This window comes from Carassius gibelio, chromosome B18 (assembly GCF_023724105.1).
Source record: "Carassius gibelio isolate Cgi1373 ecotype wild population from Czech Republic chromosome B18, carGib1.2-hapl.c, whole genome shotgun sequence".
Classification (NCBI taxonomy): Eukaryota; Metazoa; Chordata; class Actinopteri; order Cypriniformes; family Cyprinidae; genus Carassius; species Carassius gibelio.
In genome coordinates this window covers 7,048,621-7,070,797 of record NC_068413.1, presented here as the reverse complement: position 1 = coordinate 7,070,797, position 22,177 = coordinate 7,048,621, and the positions used below count along the sequence as shown (strand labels likewise).

At 35.0% G+C, this 22,177-nt stretch overlaps 2 protein-coding genes across 3 annotated transcripts; both read right to left on the bottom strand.

The window, feature by feature from the left end:
• Positions 1–435: 435 nt before the first annotated feature.
• utp4 (UTP4 small subunit processome component) lies at positions 436–6,303 on the bottom strand. The gene is made up of 17 exons (XM_052583113.1): positions 6,180–6,303; positions 5,642–5,814; positions 5,308–5,496; positions 4,982–5,066; positions 4,804–4,893; positions 4,487–4,698; positions 3,825–3,996; positions 3,630–3,721; positions 3,449–3,545; positions 2,558–2,622; positions 2,284–2,406; positions 1,953–2,109; positions 1,604–1,710; positions 1,416–1,511; positions 1,129–1,314; positions 777–887; positions 436–689 (listed from the first exon to the last, which is right to left on the bottom strand). Exons 2-17 carry the CDS (start codon positions 5,798–5,800, stop codon positions 573–575), a joined length of 2,058 nt encoding a protein of 685 aa, XP_052439073.1. The 5' UTR covers positions 5,801–5,814; positions 6,180–6,303; the 3' UTR covers positions 436–572.
• Positions 6,304–8,705: 2,402 nt separating this feature from the next.
• wfdc1 (WAP four-disulfide core domain 1) lies at positions 8,706–19,456 on the bottom strand. Of its 2 annotated transcripts, XM_052582471.1 has the most exons (7): positions 18,359–19,455; positions 11,305–11,500; positions 11,019–11,102; positions 9,986–10,126; positions 9,727–9,777; positions 9,558–9,621; positions 8,706–9,479 (listed from the first exon to the last, which is right to left on the bottom strand). In XM_052582471.1, exons 1-6 carry the CDS (start codon positions 18,476–18,478, stop codon positions 9,563–9,565), a joined length of 651 nt encoding a protein of 216 aa, XP_052438431.1. In that variant the 5' UTR covers positions 18,479–19,455; the 3' UTR covers positions 8,706–9,479; positions 9,558–9,562. The 2 variants fall into 2 exon arrangements, with proteins under 2 accessions (XP_052438431.1, XP_052438432.1); XM_052582472.1 differs by lacking the exon at positions 9,727–9,777 and having other exon boundaries at positions 18,359–19,456.
• Between the last annotated feature and the right edge of the window lie 2,721 nt (positions 19,457–22,177).

Sequence of the window (22,177 nt, the reverse complement as noted above, 5' to 3'; positions counted from 1 at the left end):
ATATTTCTATAAGTGATGAATGAGTGAAGTGCTGGAGTTATAGAAAACCTGAGATGTCACAATGTCATGCCGTGTAAATTTTAGTATTATTTATACTGTACATTATAAACATTTTTATTTTAGTTTGTTTTATTAATTTTTGTCATGTACTTTGGTCAGTTTCAATTGTTTTGAAATATTTATTCCTATATAACTAACGTTTACTAGTTTTTTTTCCCCAAGTCATTTTAGTACTTCAGCCTGAACTTTCAGTTAGTTGTTAAAGCATTTAAACATTTCTGAGTTTTTTTTCTGGGGTTTTCCCTACATAATATTTACATAATTTCTGCTTTATTTTAATTACTGAAAACTTCTTACTGTTAACAATAACATCATCAGAACATACCTGAAGATACCAAACTTAAATTTTTTTAGACAAAAGACCAACACAGCAGGTACAGTAAATATTTCTTTTTAATACTGTCACAGCAGTTTTTACATTGGGGGAAACGGGGAACAATTTGCAGTCTCTTTAAAAAAAAAAACACACTTCCTCATTGGGGCCACACACATACAGATGGAGTGGTTCCTCCTTATGTGGCAAATTTCTTTTGTTTGATGGGTGCAGGCAACTGAGTGGCGACGTCCTCTAGTGGGCGCTCAACCACCACCAGAGACTGATCCGACATCAGCTCAACAAACAGGATATCCTAAAAAACAGACACAGAGTTAAGTAATACACTTTTTATCCACATTTCTGGGGAAGAAAAGTATATGTGGCTCACACACACACACACCTTGAAGGTCTTGGAGATTTTAAAAGCATGGCTGTGACATTTCCTCTGTTCTTCCGGGAGGCTCTTCAGAGTCAGCTGATTGTAAAATTGAGTTTTGTCATCAGGAAGTGGCTAGAAAAGAAACACATTAAAGTACATAAATTGATTAAACACATTACAAAAATCTAACTACCATTTGAAATATTATATATAAATACAGATAAATCTATTTAAACTACTTAACTTAATGATTGCTATTGGGTTGTGAAGATACTTTCAACCAGTATAACAAAAAAACGTTTCTGAAGAAAATCACCTATTGCATCCTTTAAATAAGATTGGCAAATGCTTTCTGAACTTGATTCTTTCTCACCAGGCTTTTGTCAATGATGCAGAGCATGTACATATCATGCAGGATCACATGGGATGGATTTTGTGGGTTGAACATCACATTGAGACACGGTGTGTCTCTTTCCAACCAGAAGCGATGAAGGCCCTTCCTCTGCACTGTTCTACTCCAATCCGTGTACTCGTTCTGCTCTATGGAATACTCACACATCTGTGGTGAACAAGAGCACATGAGACCAAGAAATACAATCAAACCTACTACTTCACCCTTACACTATTCAATGCAAGTTGTCATGAGCGCTCAGTGATTACCTGTTGATCTGCATACATGATGAACAGACAGTTTGTAGTTGGGTGAATACCCATGGCGGTGACGGCAGAGCTGTAGACAGGAACCGTGCAATGAACCTGAAACGTATAAGGTCGTTGTTAAACATCCATCTTCGGTCTAATGTTTCTATAAGGTTACATAAACATTCTGGTCATTGAACACAACACACCCTCCGTGTCTGCAGGTTGTAGATGTGAACCTCGTGGTCACTGTTTGCAGAGGCCAGCCATTTGCCATCCTCACTAGCAGCTAATAAGTGAATGGCCTGATGGGAACCTGAGGACGACGAATGATTTTATGAAAACAGTCGTGTTGCTAAATATTTTTGGAAACTGTGATTTTTATTTTTCAGGATTTGTGAATGAATGAAAGTTCAAAAGAACAGCATTTATTTTGAAATATAAATATTTTGTAACATTATATGAAAATGCATTTCGATCAACTTAATGCACCCTTGAAAAATTAAGTATTAATGACAAAACTAACGTTTTTCACACCAAACCCTATAGTCCTCTCACCTGACTTAGGTTTAAGGGTTCCCACAAACTTGCATCCTGATTGGCTGAGAGAAACTAAGTGCACTGATGACTGTGTGGAGGCGGAAAACAAATAGGAGGAGTCTGAGGAGAAGCAAAGCTGATTGGCTGAGCTGAGTACCTTTGGAAGCTTGGATATCTGAAAGAAGAGAAAAAAAAACAAAAACTGTTGGTCTACTGTTTAACTGTTTTCATGGGGCCTTATCTGAGGTCATCAGATTCTTCTAAATTCAATGAAAATCTATGCATTTCTTTAGCATGCTTCAAAACCATGTAATGTGTTTTCATGCAGCTCTGTGGAAATCTGTAGTACCTTGGTGATGCTGACATTGTTATTGTCAAAGTGTAGCCTGTAGAGCCGTAGACTGCTGGCTGTGGAGTACACAATCCACTCTCCACAGGGAGACACGGCACTGCAGCCGATGTGATCCTCACCCTGCAGATAAACATCACAGCTCAATCACTTCATTCGTTTGAGTGTCACAACTCTCACCACACTCTGCTTAATGTTTTACAGATGACTTTTCAATAGGTATTCTGTGAAATTATTTTAATCAAATGACAATTTTCACAACAAGCACTTGTACCTTCACTTTCAAATGAAGCAGCTTCTCTGGATTTCTTTTTACAAATAAACTGCTTCCTGGTGTGGCTGACAACAGAAGACCGATAGTTAACATCACAAAAGAAATTGACATTTCATGCTAAAAATAAACACTAGAAATGATTTCATGTGTGATCAGTCAAAAGTTTGAGAGTCTAAAAAAAAAGACACTTGACTAAACTTGTTTCTCATTATTTTAAGTATCGCTTTTCTGCTTTACATTAGTTTTATAAAACATTCCATCATGAGCTGGACCAGAAATAAACAATTTCTGTATGGGAATGTTGTATAAAAGCATTCCAGAACAAATGTCATGAAGAAATAAGACAAAGCTAAACAAGAACAAAGACTGCTTTCATTTGATTAAATATTTTTAAAATTAAATGTTATTTTTTATTACATTTTAAAATGCCATTTGTTTTGTCATATGACCCTTCAGAATTCATTCTAAGATGCTGACTTGGTGTTTAAAAATGTAAAACTAAAATCTACTCACATTTTTTGTATAAAACATTTTTTTTCAGGAATCTTTATTTAATCTTTGATTAAATGTTAAAAAGATCAGCAATTTTTTCCTAAATAAAAATATTTTGTTTCATTTCGATTGTCTTTTAATAATAATAAATAACTGTCCATTTTTATAAATTTATAGTTACATTGCTGAATAAAACTATAACCTCTCTCAGAAAAGAAAAACCTTACTAACTCAAAACGTTTAAATGGTAGTTTAATTTCCTTTTTTCCACTTATGCCATTTCGTAGCTTTTAAATACTTTACTATTTTTCTAAAATACTAATAGTACAAAATGATTAGGAGTTTCCAAACATTTAACTGGTATTTTATATTAATCTTCACACTGAATATTATCCTCACCTTTTCCTTCACTCTCTCCCAGTCTCCAGAGCTCCAGATGACCAGAGTACTGGAAAAGCATCAGGCCTGACTTCCTCGCACAGGACACCAGTTTCCTCTGCAATGCAACAGAGCACAACAAGTTCCTCCTATTAAGAATCAATTACAAACATGCTGTCTATGTAAAAGTCACAATACTCACATGTGGAAAGTGAATCTTCCTTAAAGCCGAGGCCGCTGATCTCACTTCAATCTTGTCTAATAAAGGTCTCACGACCAGCTGTGCATCCATACCTGAGATGAGAATGCTCTATTAAACTATTTTAAACAAAAATACTTCAGTCGTATCGTATGATGATTTGGCAGCTCTGTTTGAATAGTCTAAGAATAAACTCACCTCCTGAAACCACAGCTGTCGTGATCTCTGCCACTGCTCTGATGTCATGTGTGTGGTTCTTAAATGTTCTGGTTCGGACCCATTCTTTGTCATCCTTTCCCAAAACCACAGAGATGAACTGAAACTGTACCACAGTTCCTTCTGAAGTCCCGGCAACAAGGCTGTCCTCATTCTGCCATTCAAGAGGTATGATAAGATGTTATCCTGTACATATTCTTACAGTACAGTTAGGCAGAAAATATTTTTAATGTTATTAAGCATTCCTATTTCTAATAAATGCGGTTTTTAAACACTTTTTTTAAACAAAAATTCATGGGAAATTTTTTTTAACCAGGTTCTACAAAAACATAACTTTTTTTTTTTTAACACTGATAATAAGAAATGTTTCTCGAGCACTAAATCTGAATTTTAGAATGATTTCTGAAGGATCATGTGACACTAAAAACTGAAGTAATGGCTGCTGAGAATTCAGCTTTGCCATCACAGAAAATACATTACATTCGAAAGAATATTAAACTTTATAAGCTGTAATAGAATTTCACAGTTTTTACAGTATTTTTGATCAAATAAATTTAGCCATTCTTTCAAAAACCTTAAAAGATATCAATGACCCCAAAGTTTTGAGCAGTAGTGAATAAAGTCATAAACGTCATTTTTCTCACCTGAGAGATTGATAATGCCAGCACATCACATTTTGTGACATTATGGCTTTTGATTAGTGTACCGGTTTGATCATCCCACAATTTGACCATTCCCACAGAGTCTCCACTGATGATTGTCCCATCCGAGAGGTAGACCACACTCCACACCACACATTCCTTACTGCGGGATGTCCCGACCCCTCTGTCAGCCAGCATCCTGTGAACAGAGTGTCCTAGAAAACACATTAAACACTTGATTACATTCATATTTCCAGTTCTTCTACTAACTCTACTTAACTAAATACAGTAATCCATTCTAGAGGAATGACGCCATTTACCTGTCTCTACATTAAATATCTGGATCATATCCATCATTCCAGCTGCTATTTTGGAGCCTGATGGGTGCCAGGACAGAGAGATGATGCGGCCTATGGAATAGGTAATCAGGTATTATTTTTTTTTATTCAATAACAAATTATATTCATCTGAAAGTTTAAAATAGAACCACAGTCTTACTTTTTTGTCTATCCAGATTTCTCTCAAACTGTATTTTGTCTTCATTCACCTCAAACAGTTTCACAGTTCCGTCTTCACAACCAACCTACAGATGGCAAAAAACAAAAACCTTATTTTTCTGAAGTACACTTCAGCATACATTTAAACAGAACATATGACTGGAATATAATTAACAAGAACGTACTTACATGACAACTGAATGTATTGTTTATTTACAATTAAACAAATCATTTGTTAAAATTAGAATTTTATTTTTTTATCTAATGCAATGACATTTATACATTACCCATGGCTGATTTTTGTTACTGTACACATAGTAAACATACCGCTAAGTGTGTTCCTTGCTGATTGCCTGTTATAGTCCAGATTGGCCCTCCATAGGCATCTACGGTGTATTTCACTTTCTGGTTTGTCAAGTCATACTCCGTTATTCCACCGTTGAGTCCTGCACTGAACAGACGCTCCCCAACCCAGGACAGACCTTCAATCCCACACTGCTCTCTGCCAGGGATGATCTGTGGACAAAGGAAATGTAATTATTACGCATATTTAACAAAGTGATTGCTGGTCAAAAACCATTTTATCAATGTAGCTTTAGTCCACAATACTAAGACAGAGTTGTCTTATGAGCATCTATTTGATAAATATTACTGAAGGTACCTTTTCTTGGAAAAATCTGTCTGAAGAGTGGAAAACCTCCACTGATCCGTCAATCCTCGCCACTGCCATCCTTTCAGTATCTCGATTATAAGCCAAGGCTCTGATTCCCGACGGCATATAATCAAAGAACCGAACACGGTGAACTTTAAACTCCCCCATCGCTGATCTGAGATCTGTAGACATCACGAGAACATTGTTTTAGTCAAAGAAGAGTCTGCTATTTTGATCAAATAACGTTAAGTTAGTTGAATCAGTGCGAAACGTTACTGTTCACTAACGTTACAGAGACCCCGAACGACATTATAACCCTAAATGTTTACATAACTGCAAATGTAACAGTGTATATACATCATAATTTGCTTTTTTTAGACAGTTCGACTAAGCGCCTCGTGTTTTAGTTAGTCTCTGAAAATGCCTTTCTGAAGTAACGTTAGTTAACTTAAGTTACGTTAACTACTGATTTAGGTGGCACATACATCATGCCGTACGATCCGAGAAGAACATAATGCAAATAAAAAAGTACAATCTCTTTCCTTACCTTCTTTTCTTATTTATTATTCTCTTTTAGATGTTTTACCACTCAGAAGAAGCGCACACGTTGGGCTGCAAGACACACCACGTTGGTTACCCCTGACCCGGAAGGGAAGCGTCATGAATTTCAAAATAAAAGTCCAAATATTTAAATATAATTGTTTCGATATTGTTGTATTTGTGCATTATGCCAGTTAAAACTATAATTAAAATGTAGCTAAGATTTAATTACATAAGCTTTATAAACAAAGTTACGTGTGTAAGATATAAAGATATTAAGAACTAGAAACGTTAACTTTAACTTCTTGTTCAATTGCAATTATTACACATTATCATGCATTTAAACGACTCAGCTTACAAACAGTAAAAAAGGGGTGGAAAACATATAAATAAATAAAAAAAATTAAACAGATAAACAAAACGTACCGGGGAGGTAATGATATAAAAATCTAAATAGCTACTATATGACCAAAGTATATATACATATACACACACATATATATAAAAAATCCCTTATATCCCTATATAGTCTTTATGGCAAATACGTCTCACCATTAAAGGTATTCCAAAGAAGAAGAAGAAAAAAAAAAAGGTTCCAGGACTGTCCATGTACATCCTTACTTTAGCAACGATTGTTTAACCCTTTCATAATTGAATTATGATAACCTCAGTTAGGACTCAGTTTTTCCTATGTGTTTTTATTGCACTTAGGGCATGAAAAACAAGAATTGATTTTTTTTTTTTTTACTAATTTTTCAAAGAGATCTTCAGATGTCCACTTGAGTGGACAGCATGGTTATGGTTTAAACTGAAGATATATTATATTAAGCATAAGACAATAATCAAACAGATAAAGTATGTGAATTTAACAAACTGATCAATACAATTGTATAAAATCATGTGAAATCTATATAATATATATACAAAATATACATATATATGCGAAATATTGCATATTCATATAAGTTGCACTTTGCGTATCTTTGATATTAGAACATGAGGACATGATTCCATCAGAATTTTCTACAGCCTGTCAAGGTACAACTGTGGAAACTGTTCTATAGCCCTCCTCTGAGAAAACCTAGCGATACTTTTTTCAATCTCATCTGAAATGATCAGTGTTGGGGGTAATGCATTACAAGTAACATGCATTACGCATTTAGATTACTTTTTTGATGTTACAAGTAAAATAATGTGTTACAAGTAACATGCATTACCTAATCAGATTACTGTTTGATCTAACAAGTAGTTAACTACAAGTAATGTGCATTACCTAATCAGATTACTTTTTGATGTAACATAAAGAAACACATTACAAGTAACATGCATTACGTAATCAGATTACTTTTTGATGTTATGAGTAAAGAACACATTACAATAATGCACATTACACAATCAGATTACTTTTTGATGTTATGAGTAAGGAAAAACATTAAAAGTAACATGCATTACGCAATCAGATTACTTTTTGATGTTGAATAAAGAAACGCATTACAAATAACATGCATTATGTAATCAGATTATTTTTTGATGTTATGAGTAAAAACGCATTACAATAACGTGCAATACGAAATCAGATTACTTTTTTATCTAACAGGTAAAGTAATGTATTACAAGTGTCATACATTATGTAATCACATGACCTTTTTCGATTTCAATGAAAATTACATTCTAATAATACAAATACATTTATTTACAGTAAAAAAGTCACTGCAGATTAAGTTCTTAAATTTTAAGTTTCAAAAATAATATTCACATTATAATTATGAATTGTAGCTGAAATATAGCAATTGATGCATAACGTCCTCTACAGTGGACATGTGATTAATCAGAATTTTCTCTCAATCTAAATTCAAAACTTGGAAAATTTTACTGTGATATGATTCATTAGATATTGCTTGATGCTGCAATATTTATTTTTACCTACAAGAGTCTCCTAGGATAGAAGGAATGGGTGGATATAATGGAGCAACTTATGTCTAACCCTTGGGCATCTTGGTTTGGAGGGAAAAAAAATTTAAACACGACAGCTTGCCACATGGTTCCAATTTAAAGGATGATGCACCAGGGTCCAATGAAGAGGCTGATGTGCAACTTTGCCATGAAAACCCATGCAAATTAAAAAAAAAATGCTTTTTTAATAGCTTCCACTGTAATGACCACTATGCGTGAAAGGGTTAAAGGGATTTTGACTCAACAAAACCTTTTTTTTTTTTTTAAACAAACTTTTATGAGTGTTAAAATAAAAGTAAATCTTCTTCATGATAATCAGTGGAGTTTAAACTTACTTCCCATAAAAGATAAAAAGGTCTTACAAACACTAAATATTGTAATTAATACATGTATGATAACAAAATAACTGAATAAAGGTTTCATGAGAGTTATTACAGAAGATCCTTTTTCATATTTTTACCTTTTTAAATTGATGTGAATAATGATCGCTGGATAAAATCCGATGAGTTATTTCTTTAGCTAAGATCAAGCACAGCCCATTACGTTCTGATACACATGAGCATGAGTCATGACACAGATGTATTTTATCAAATGTTTTATTTGGAATTACAAGGCAGTATATGCAGCACCAGTTTCAAATGTTTTGATTTACTGAAAGCATTGTGTATTGTGGTTTGTCCCACTCGTCAGATTTGTATAGCTTATCAGAGAGCAGTAGAGTAAAACATAGACCTGCACAACAACAACCATAGTAAATGATTGGAGCACCATATGAAAAACAAATAATTTGGAGTGGTAGACGGGATCTAACTGTTGCCTGGTTATGTTAAACTATAGCTGACGCAAGCACCTACATTATAAAAAAAAAAAAAAAAAAAAAACTTTAAAGGCGAAATATAATTGTGTGGTATGGAATTTAAGTCCTGATGGAGCATCTCTGTACCAAAATTTAAATCCTCACAATAACCAAGCAGTTAGCATACATTAACTAGCTGTTTTTGGTGTTTACAATGGAAAAAAAGTTCAGACTCAGCAGCATAAAAACCACACAGAATATCCTCCTTTGACACAACTCACATATAGTTAATTCAGCTTGTAGATGTAGAAGACATATTATTGTATAAGTTCTTTGATACTTTCTGTGGTCTGTTTTTGGCTTTTATACGAGGTAGGACATTTTAGCTTTGTATTTCTGTCACTCCACATTAAGCACCTAAGAAAAAGAGCACCAGATTTGAACCGATCTCTGGTTTAAACTGAAGAGAAAGGCTTGTGCAGTTCTGTTGGATTTGATGGTTGGGGTTCAGAAGTCAGCGGTTAGTGGTTACTTCAGTCCTGATTCCTGAACAGGAACCTAAATGAGACAAAAGTGCCTCTTTTAATACATTAAATCACAAAACATGTTGGGATACAGTGGTGAAACTCAACTCACCTGTCTCAGCCCACATGCTTGTGCTGAGGTTTCTCATAACTCACTGCATTGTTGGAGTTACTTCCTGAAGAATAATGATTAAATTCATTGTCATTTTATTAATAATGGCTGCTTTTATTCTTCCCTTTCCTACAGCTGAAACACAAAATAAATTGGTGGTCGTACTAACCTAAATAATCCTTGTAATCTTTGAAGGACTTGTGTCTCAGGCTACGTCCATCTAGAGGAAGAACAGTTAAATGTCTTTAATATTTTTGTTTAAATATATTAATTATGCAGTCTACTGTAGAATGTGTGAATGTAATCCTGCTTAGAAATGTTTCTAAAACAATGTTTATAACCACCATACTATATAACCTACACACTGTGTGAGTGGACGGAGTGATGGATGTATGAATGAAAGTTTGGATGAAGGAGCCCCTTCAGACCTGAGTTTCCACGCTGTTTGATGCACTGGCCTCGGTTTGGGATCCCAGCTGAGGGGTTTCCAGGGTTGATAATGTGGCACTCGTAACCAGTTGGGCAGAGCAAAGGCTCATCTCCATCCTCTGTGGTGCTACAGGCCTCAGCTACACATAAAGAAAGTCAAGCAAGTTACTGGTGTCTCCCACTATGTGCATATCTGTGTTCAAGCAAGTTACCAGTGTGTTCTGACACACAATATCATTTATTGGTTGGAGCACCAGAATGTTTTATTGCAGGCAAAGTGTTCACATAAGCCTTGTCTTTTCATACTTGATTTAGTAATAATAGTAAACCAACTACAGATGGCAGTGTTAGACTATTTTAACAAAGTCCATGCTACTTTTCAGGGCATTGAACATTGTGGTTGCATTGCTGTCTTTGCAGGGTCAGAAAGCTCTCAGATTTCATCAAGATATCTTTATTTGTGTTTTGAAGATGAATGAAACCCTTAGGGGTTTGGGATGACATGAGTGCGAGTAATTAGTGACAGAATCTTATAGACTATTAGATAATAGCAATTTAGGTCAATCAATTACCAAGCAATGCTTAATTTAGTTCAGTCTGGTGTGTAAAACGATTTCATTAACAATTAAAGAAAAACACTTAAGCAAAACATGGTCAGGTCAAAGTGTCTGAATAATTTTTGCTCTCAAATTTAGCTCTATGTAGAATTTTTGATGGAAATGAAAACAACACTGTGCGAGATAGAAGTACAGTCTGTTCAATGGATTGAACATACCAATTCCATTAATTGTACTGAAGGACTTTCAGTACATAAAACTCCAGAAAACAGCTTTGAAAGCCGTTCCATGGGATCTAGGACCTTTATACAGCACATGCCATTGTAAATACTGTAAGTCTATCTCTCAAGCCTTGTTTTCATTTGTGGAAAAGTCAATATGGCGTCTACAGTGACTAAGCTCTGGGTTATTAATATTGCTCAAAACAAAATGAAATGATGAGTCAGTATTCAATCACTGATTAATCGATACCCACCCTGCAGAACTTCTTCTGGTCCATCTAAAAGCCAGCCGTTCCCTCCTAACCAACGTGGCTTGGGCTGCACCAACCAGTCCAGCACTGAGCAATAAGAAATCAATACACAATATCAGTATGGCTAAATGTACTCATGATCCACTGTATAAACATCCAGCTCAGTAACTCACGAGAGGATCTATTCATTTCAAATCCATTAGCACTATGCCTTGTAATAATGCTAAAGCGGATATGTGTGTCTGTTGGTTATATTGATTTCGGAGCAGATCATGGTATGTTTTCTCACCGGGTGGAGGTTGAACTGACTCCAGGCAGGCGTAGATGCAGCCGTTGTAACAGCACCGTTTGTGTCTCTCACACTCAGAATCGGACCGACAGCCCGGGACCTCACAGGCTCGCTCAGGCAGCATCTGCGGTGGAGGAGGACAGCGGTCGTTCTTCTGGTGCTGAGCGGCCTGAGGATGGTTGGGGTACTCATAGTCCTGAGAGATTGATAGACAATATATGTAAGGATAAATTATAATGAATTTCTTATGTTTTTGAAAGAAGAGTATTGTGACAAATTATTACAATTGAAAATAACTTACTTTCTAAACATACATTTAAAATGTTACTTATTGATGTCAAAAGTGAAATTTTTATTACTCCAGTATTCAGTGTCACATAATGCTTCAGAAATCATATGCTGGCTTGGTGCTCAAGAAATTTCATATTTTTCTGCTCAATATATTCGCGGGACACATTATATACTATAGTTTAGGGTAAGAATAATTTTTTATTATTATTATTTTATTTCACAAGGATGCATTAAATGTATCAAAAGGGACAGAAAGCACATTTATATATATATATAATATATAAATGCGGTTTAATTAACTTTCTATTTATCCAGATCATGGTTTTCACTTTAACATTCTAGGAAAATGTTTAATAATTAAGCACCAAATCAGCTATATTAGTATGATTTCTAAAGGATCATATGATCCTGAAGCCTAGAGTAATGGCTGCTGAAAATGTAACTTTGCCATCACAGGAATAAATGTCATTTTAAATATATTCAAGCAGAAATAAAACAATTTTAAATTACAACAATATTTCACAATTTTACAATTTTATTGTGCCTTGGTTAGCATAAGAGAAGACATTTAAAAATCCAAAAATTCCAAAATTTGTCCACTGGTATGTGTATGTATATTATTTTAAAGCTTCCACTAAGAAAACAAAAACAAACAAAAAAACTTGCACAAAACAATAAGCCTAATAAAGTACATTGGTTTCAAATCAGAAGATTTCTGTTCCTATGGATGATATTTTGCATCTATAAAAGCCTGTGACACTGTTTTCTCTCTGATTTAGCACTGTTAATATAATGGGTACACTGTTCAGGAACATAATGCCTCTCACAGAGAGGCTGGGTTTGAAGAAAAAAAAGGCTTTTCATCCAAGTCTGGGCCTTTCTACTCAAGTTTTCTTCCTCCCATGGGTTCTGCAATGGAGTCATAGATCTGTCTGAGCCAGGATTCAGTTTGCACTAGAGGTACTGTTTAGGGGTGCATTTTGTTCTGAGAAACCTCCTCCATTCTCCCGCTCTTGCTTTTCTTTTTACAGTTCAACTCTACTTAAGCTCATCAGTTCTCTTGCTACCCTGGCCAAGTGTATATTAAACTGCTGTTGAATCTCCAGACCAGAGCTGTTTAAGATGCAGACATGCATCAGCTGGAATTCAGCACTTCATTCTTCTCTACAGAGTCTTTTATTAGGGCCCAAGTCGAAATGTGGCTGTGATTTTGTTTACTAATTAAATTATGGGTTTGAGAACTAACTGCATGCATCTTAAAAACTCTGCATGTTCACTTGGCTGGAGCTTTGCTTTCAAACAAACTGTTAAAATAAAAGCAAATGTCTGGCATAAGCCCATTGTGGTTGTTGCAATTAGGAATTAGGTTAGATAAAATGTTATTGTCTTTTTAAGAGTACAAGAAAATTTTAATTCAGTATTCATTTAATATTTTCAATATACTAAAAAGTTACTATAGGTCTTACCAAAAGTGAAGTTAGAAAGATTTTTGAAATAAGTCTCTTTTGCTCACAAAACGCTGCATTTATTTGAACAAAAATACAGAAAGCACAGTAATATTGTTAAATATTATTACAGTTTAAAATAATCTGGTTTAATATATTTTAAAATATAATTTACTTCTGTGATGGAAAAGCTTCATAACTTCAGTCTAATGACACATGATCCTTCAGAAATCACTGTAATATGCTGATTTGCTGCTCGAGAAACATTTATTATCATTATTTTAGAAAATAGTGTACATTCACATTAATGCATTTAGCCATTTATTAGAAATAGTTTTTTTTTAGTAATATAATTATTAATCTCAGTTTTGATCAATAACAGAAATGAATACATTTCTTTTAAAAAAAAAAAACTTATTGACCCCAAACATTTAAACAGTGATGTATATTAAATAAATGTTTATGTTTATGTTTATTAAATATACTATATATATATATATATATATATATATATATATATATATATATATATATATATATATATATACATGTGACCCTGGATCACAAAATCAGTTATAAGTAGCATGGGTATATTTGTAGCAATAGCCAATATAAATAAATGGAAATCAGTAGATTTACATTAATGGAAAGCTTATTCATTCAGCTTTCAGATCATGTTTTTTTTAAAAAAAGAAGACCCTTATGACTGGTTTTGTGGTCTTTGGTCACACACACGCACGCACACACACACACACACACACACACACACACACACACACACACACACACACACACACACACACACACACACAAACTTGTCTTTCTTTGATACCTTTATGAATGTATCCGTTGCATAACAGCAATGGCCTGTAAGACTTGGGTCTGCAATTCATGAAGTTTAGATCAATATTTTATGATTTATGACTGCCATCAACATGACAGTAATTCAGCATGCTGTTTTACCAGTGCTGACAATAAAAGTATCAGTGACCGTTAAAATCAGTCGGCCTTTGCTTATCTAACGAACAGATTATTTCCCAAGTGTCTCTGGATGAGGCAAAGAGGAAGTGGTAGTGTAGTCTTCCTGTCTGGAATAGGTCCCCTGATCCTGTATATGTCTTTCTGCTTATCTCCCCTAGATCCTCTGTTCCTGCATAGAAGATATCAGTAGCTTACATAACAGTTTGTTCCAGTCCCCTGATTTGATCAGGCAACAATACTGATACTTTTATTAACCACACAGGAACTTTGTTTGATGCTGCTTTTACTGTGTTTTAACACAAATCTAAGCAACATGTGTGAGATACAGAGTGTGGACCCAAACCTTATAACTCATTTTTTTCTTGCATGTTTGGTGAAAAATGCCTGCACATTTAACTATGAGGTTATGCACTGCAAAATTACACTCCCTCACCCTCCAAGGAGCCACAAAATATCCTTCATTTACCATCAAAATGCTCCACCCTGTTACTGCTCTACATCCTTCAGGTTCACTGACTTGAGGCCCCTATTAGTATTGACAATAAGATTTGAACTAAATACATGTTGACATGGTTAGTACTCTGTAGTGTGGTCTTCCAAGCAATCATTAAGATAATTATGAGAGGAAAACTAAATAGGCCCTTTTCCTCTCTCTTCCCAAGTTCCTCCAGTGAGCTGTGATTTAAGTCTAGACGTCTGCACGTTCATTTCCTGCTGAGTTCTGGGTATTTTACATCTTCTTATGTGCTTTGGTAGCTTGGCTCGGTCTGAACTGAGTGGAGTGAGTAAGACGGGACCTGTAGATGATTGACAGATCTGAAGATGGGACTAGAAATGTTGATGAGGGGCAAGGTGAAGGTCACTCATTTCAGTGTTTCACCTCTTTTCCTGATAAACCATGATGAATTACGGTAATCCCTAAAGGCTTTGAGGAAATGTAGCAGCCCCTTTGATTTTGAATAGCTTAATATTGACATGCCATGAGATTAGCTGCCATGTACTTGTTAGAAACATTACTTTCCTTCCCCTTAAATTAATTATAATATGCATCGTGTAGTGTCAATCGGACAGGTGTCGATTTTAGATTTTTTGATCATACCAGACCAGGTAGACTTCAGATATAAGTCCTTAATGAAATGTTCATGTGTTTTATCTAAACATTACAAAATAAATGTTTTTTTTTTTTCTCCAATTTCTAGGTGTGGTTAAACATGGTCTTCTCAGCTGACTGGGATTACTGTTGAACTCTCTCTGCTACAGAACACATGACTGCTGTTCAACTGCTTTAGCCTGATCCCATGTTGGAAATTAGCTAGTTTAAACACAACAACAGTCAAATTTTTCCTTAATAACTTATACTGTAGCTTTAGAGACAAATTGTACTTTTGGTCATATTTTATCACACCTCAGTTGAACTCTCCCCATCTGCTCTGTCTGTCCCATAAGTAGGGTTGAATCATTTTAGTAAATCAGTTTGTATGGCTCATTTAAATAAACAATTTGTTGATCAAATTAATGATTCACAGATTCATTTAAAACCTCTGTGTCTTTTTTGAAACAAAATAGGTAATGCTGCTGTGCTGTTCACAATTTTACTCAGTTATAAACACAACTGTGTTTTGTAGTTTTGATTCAATCAATCATTGGTTGATTGATTGGTTTTTGTAGTTTTATTAGTTATTTATTATCATTTACAAATCATTTTATGTTTTTGAAAAGGATTCGGTTGTTCACCAAGGCAGCATTTATTTGTTTGTGAAATTTTATTATAATTTAAAATAACCCTTTTTTTAATATATTTTTTAAAACCAAAATTTTTTAATTAAATAAATGTGTGCTATTCTAGTCTGTTCTATTTTTTTTATACCACATAAAAATATATAAAAGGGTAATATCATATGATAAAGATATCGACTCCCTTAATGGCTTCCATATACTCTATGTAGCTTCTTTTTGTTAGTAGCTTAGCTTGGTAAACTACAGTTTCAAATTAGCTTTTTTAACTGAATGATGAAATTTTTTTCATAAGTTCCAGGGCATTAACTGATTAATTTAAGCTGGAAGTTAATGTTTAATATCTTACAATAGATCTTTATGGTCCAAAACACTACCCAGATTGAAATAACCTGCCATTAAAGCAGATCTGCATTCTTGTCTATGAGCAAATACAACCTGAAAGAGGATGACAGACACTTCACATCACCTCAGGAGGTTGTTGACAAGTAGCTCTAAAACAACTGTCATCACCTCTGTCAGCTTTTAAAACGCTCTCCCTTGGCCTGTTAGTCATCACTGTGCTCCGAGATTGATGGGGCTGTGAGGGTACATCCGAGCTGAGATGACCCCTCACATGTCTTTACTTGTTCAGCAGAAAAAACGCTTTCTGTGATGACTATCTTTGAAAAGATCAATGAGAAACATTTAGCTCTATAACCATACCTTTGTACTTTAGCAACGCAAACCCTCATGGATTGATAGCACTGTGATATTCATTCATTCTGAGGTATTCATGAAAGCCTGAAATGCTCAGCCACAAGCATTTTTACCAAACACAGGATAAACAGTCCTTGGTTTGCAGTCACGAGCGAGCTGGGAGCCAGTTGGACCAGGATGGCTTTTGGACTGCTTCAGGCCCACCCAGAAATTCCAGCTCAGCAGAATGCTGGATCAAACCCACTTTCTCTCTCCCACAACAATTCTGTTACAAAACCCTGAAAGTAAGGCACAGCTCACCTACTTCTCTGACCCTGTTATTACTGCTTTTTTCTGAGAGAAGTCACATCAGTGGAATGATCTCAATTACCCTCAATGTGAACCTAATTATGATTGATTGTTATAACCGCACTGTACTGTGTCTATCCATGCATCATCAGTTCACACCAATGACTCTGCAGAAAGAGAGAGTGAAAAACAGAGGACAGCTAGGGAAGGAAGCAGATGTTACTTGTCATAATGTCAAACGGAATGATAAATGAATCAATTGGAAATTAGTGTGAGAGGCCTTTTAAGGACAAAACCGGATAGATGTACGTATGATAATGTAACCGAGAGGTTACTTTGGGCACGGTCCATTTCCTGTGGCATGTGAATGGATTTGCTTTTAAATCTTGTCAATCTCAAATTCCGCTGTAGAGCCGTAATCAGAATGACGCTGGAATTCAGTAAGTTGGGAAGGGATATCCATCTGGTGCAAATTCCATCTTGCCATCCCTTGTTAATTGTTATCAATCAAACGTATGCTTATCAGGACTAATGAGCAGAGGCCTAGAAACTTCCCGCCTGAAATGCCTTTGTTGTGCGCACACACACACACACACACACACACTACATACATTTGAGCATTCAACCCTAACCACAGCAACTCCACTGGAGTCACAGAAACACAGTGTATTCATTACGTTTTTTTTCACTGTATAATGGACCTAAAAACTCTTAAAAGCTCACAGATGATGCCAACCTCTGCCAACACTGCCTTCACTAACAACAATAACAACTAAAGAGTGCCATGCATGATATGGTATGACCATTTTCTTGCTCAAGTGTACTTCAGATGTCATATTAGAGTGCATTTCTGCATGTTACATTCTTTTTATAGCATATTTGCAGTAGGCTATATGGTGATCTGAAAATAAAATCTTGAAAATGTATATATATATATATATATATATATATATATATATATATATATATATATATATATATATATATATAACTTATATATACTTCTCTACAATTCAATATTTGTGTTTTTTTTTTTTTTTAAGAAATGAATATTTATATTAAAAATATGCATTAAATTTATCAAAAGTGACATTTATAATATTACAAAAAAGATTACATTTTAAATAAATTCTGTTAATTTGAACTTTCAATTCATTAAGGAACCCTAAAAAAAGTATATAATATTTTATCAACATTTTTTAAGCAGCAAAACTAGACTGATAATAACCATAAATGTTTCTTGAGCAGCAAATCAGCATATTAAAATGATTTCAGAAGAATTAAGTGACACTGAAGACTGGACAAATGATGCTGAAGATTGCTGAAAAAATGAAATTTATAATAGTTTTTTTAAATTGTGACAATATTACTATTATACTTTATTTTTGATCAAATAAATGCAGCCTTGGAGAGCATAAAGGGCTTCTATCAAAAATATTTTAAAATGGTACCAAACTACAAACTTTTGAACAGTAGACTAGATTTCTTCTACTCACAGAAATAGATTTTATTTTCAAGAAAGTGACCACATATATAAATGCAGCCTTGCTGAGCCTAAGAAGCCTCTGGTGTCCAACATGCACACACACACGCACACAAATGCATTCAATCCTTACCTTCTGGTTGAGTCCCCTCTTCCTGATCATGTGTGCATTTCCTGAAACAGATGCCATCAGCAGAAAAAAACTGACCAGCAGAACCGGGACAAACCCAGTCCGGATCTGACAGCCCAGCATGGTCCCGCTTTTTCAGCCTGAGTGTCCTTCTTCTTCTCTCCCAGCAATCCTCAGACTTTTGAAGCTGTTCCCCTTAGAGGTGATTATGTTGTGGCTTCCTCCAGCATGTATGTACTAAAGGTGTCTCTGTCCTGTTGCAGTTACATGAATTCCTCTATAGGAGAGTTTCTAGACACATAAAGAACACTACGAAAGGAGAAGTGAGAGGAGAAGAAAAAGAAAGAGAAAAGGAAAGAGAAAAAGAGACAGCTGTCTATGCATCGGTTATTCTGAGGAGAGGGTTAAATGTGTCTACTGACACGAAAAGCACATGGTTACTCTGAGAGAGGGAGGGAGGGAATGAGAAGAGAGGGAGGGAAAGAAGAGGACAAAAAGACAAAGTTAGGGGAATTAGATTTTCTTACACTTCCTTTGGCCAGCAATATTTATCAAGTAATTTTATGACAAACTTGTGTCTTCATCTGGGAAATGCATCTGTGAAGCAGGACTAAACAAAAAAAGCAAAAAAGAAAAGAAAAAAAAGAGCAGTAGAAAATCTCGTATTTCACATATTTGCTTGTGTCTTAAGAAAAAAGTTATTCATAGTACAATTATCCTGAGGTTTCCCTGCAATCTGTGAGTTTGTGTGCTCATTCGCATGGGATAAAACAAACTGGGTGAACAAGCAGAAAGAATGAAAGCATGTGGTGAATCTGAGGAAGGGGCCACTAGTCTTTGAAAATTCATGTTCCCTCCTAAAGTAGGACATCCCGCCTCCAGCCCCACACTCTCTGTACCCTTCTGTACCCCTGCTGCAGGGGCTGAAAAAAACGAAGGAATGCCAAGTCCATTTTAACCTTTAACACCATTACTTTTACTGGATGAAGACACCTGTGAAGATTTCAGGGTTTAGACAAAATAGACTATATATTTCCTGGAGAACAAAAATAATAATATTTAGGGAATTTCATTATATCCCACAGGTAAAGGTATCTGTTTATAAAAAAAAAAAAAAAAAAAAAATATATATATATATATATATATATATATATATATATATATATAATATCAAAACATGTGTCTGTTTATCTCATATTTCAGATTTATGCTTTCTATTAAAATGAATGAAACAGTTACAAGTTAAGTGATGTTAATATAGTCAGGTATTTATGCAAGTTACAGCGTGTACATTTGTTACAGAGCAGTAATTTGTAAAAATATCCAAAGTGGTGTGTACAGATTTGCATTGGAAGTTAATGAGGCAATGTTCTGGAAGCTTTAACAGAAATGTGCAGTGTTTAGGGCTTTTCACACTGTGCATAAGCCTATAGTCGTTCTAAATTTAACCCCGGGTAAGTTTGGTCTACTGGAAGCTCTTAAAAGAGGTAATTGCAGCCTGTAATCTCACAATTTAAGTTATTTCTTGTGATTTTTAAGTTTGCGGTGTGAGATTGCTGCTGCTAACATACAGTCAATCATGAGCCTCATATCCACGTGCTTTGGAAAGTCACAGAAACACTTTGTATGAACAGTCTTTTCAGCGTTTAAGGGGGAAAAGTTAATTTTCTGCCCCATGTATTAATTCTTTCTAACAATATTTGTTAGTTAAAAAAAAGTTAGTTAACCCAAAAATTCTGTCATTATTTACCCTCATGTCATTCCAAACTTGCATGACCCCCATTCATTTACCACACAGGTTAAGATAATTTTGATGAAATCCGAGAGCTTTCTAACCCCGCCAGCAAAGCAGTTGACATGTTCAAGCAGCGCCGTTTCTAGACAATTTGACGACCTAGGCTAAATCCCTATTGGCCCATATACTGTATATATATTTTCAGACACCAGTTTCTTGTCACATTCAAATTGGTCATAGTAACTAGCTAATTTTAAATAGCTATACTGCTACTGAATGTCTTCATTTTAACTTCCATTTTAAATAAATTAATATCATGTAACAATCAAATAGCCTACATAAACACTAAAAGCTAAACACTAAGGCAAATATTTATTATTAGAAGTGTTTTGAAAAATAGAATTTGCAGTTTCTCGTCCTATATATACGGTACCGTTTTTTCCCACTCAAATCCATAAAACTTAAGGGCAAATTAATAACAAATGTAAGAAAGAATGGCTAGTGAAATATCTGCATAAAAACACTTGAATGTCAGGACTGCAATAAATGAAGTGAATGCACGTCTCATCTGATGTGCAGATGCTCTGATTCCTTTGATCTATGATTTTTAGGATTTTTGTTGAGCTCTGGAATAATCAGCAACCTGCTGAAGCTATGATCTGCAAAGATCAGACCAGGAACACAGCCTCACAATGAAAATGAAACACTTTTTCTAATAATGCATCTGTTGAGCAAGCATGAATCATGTGACTGTAAAATTCAATCAGATGTGTGTGAAAAAACTGAACATGTTTCTGTGCTCTATTGTTGCTCGTCCTGAAAATTGACAGTGTTTGTGAGGTTGTTGCCTTTTATTATCTGTACAACATGATTTGTGTATTGTGGAAATAAGCTTTTTTGATTTATGTGTGGACAAAAGAATACAGGGGGCTGACATTTCTGAGCTCTGTAAAGACAGACAATAAATACGCAAGAAAGAAAATGCTATGATGTGCATAAAGTTCCATTCTCTCTTTTTATGTCTCTTTCTTTGAAAAAAAATACCTTTGATTCTTGCATGTGGGTGCATGTATGTGATGTGGGCTTGTGTGTGTGTGTGTGTGTGTGTGTGTGTGTGTGTTGTCAGGCACTTGAATGTTACACAACTGGCTGAAACCTTTAAGCCATTCTACTGTAGCAGAATTATATATTCTTCCTGCAGGTAAATATTTTCTCAATATAATTCTCAAAATAAAGGTGCTTCACGATGCCATAGAATAACTTTTTTGCCTAAATGGTTTTATAAAGAAACTTTAACATCTGAAGAAACTTTCTGGTTTACAAAATGTTCTTTTTATAATTTTCAGACCATAATAAAGTTAAGAAAGAGATGTTTCTTTAAAGAATCTTTGACTGGATGTTTTTGTGTGGTTCTTCCATGGTATCGCTGTGAAGAACCTTTTAAACCTGCATGTGTAGCCACAACAGTCTGTGTCAGTTCTTATAGGCTCATACCAACCTCTCCACAGCTGTTCCTATCAATCCTGTTCAGGACAGCCCCTCTCATTCGACCCCTTTAGGCCCACCCAAAACCATGCAGAAAATGAGAGAAAGAGAGAGTGAGCGAGAGGTAAAGGAAAAGAACTACACCTCTTGGGATTTATCCAGTAATCCCTCCAGCTTTCCAGATTTTTCTTCTCCGACTTTGATTCGTCGCAGCTTTGAAGTTCACTCTCTCTGTAAGCAGTATGTCTCCTTTGTTTGGCCTCACTGCATAGTGCATCCTTTTCATTCATAATACATATCCCACTGATATAACTTTTTATGAATGACCATAAGGATTAATAATAGACATGGTGGCCTCAAAAGCTACATTTCAAGGAATATTATGCCCAAAAATGAATATTAAATTTTGGTTTTATTGGTTTGTAGGAGCCATTTGGTTAAATTTTTTGTTATCCAATATAGGTTTATGAGTTTTTACCTCATTTTCTGCGTAGACAGAGCACAGCCTGTCCTTTCTGGTGCAATAATATCCAGGGCTACATTTCCTTAAAGTATTGTTAGTAAATTGTAGAAAACATTGCTTACGATGCTTTTGGGAAAAC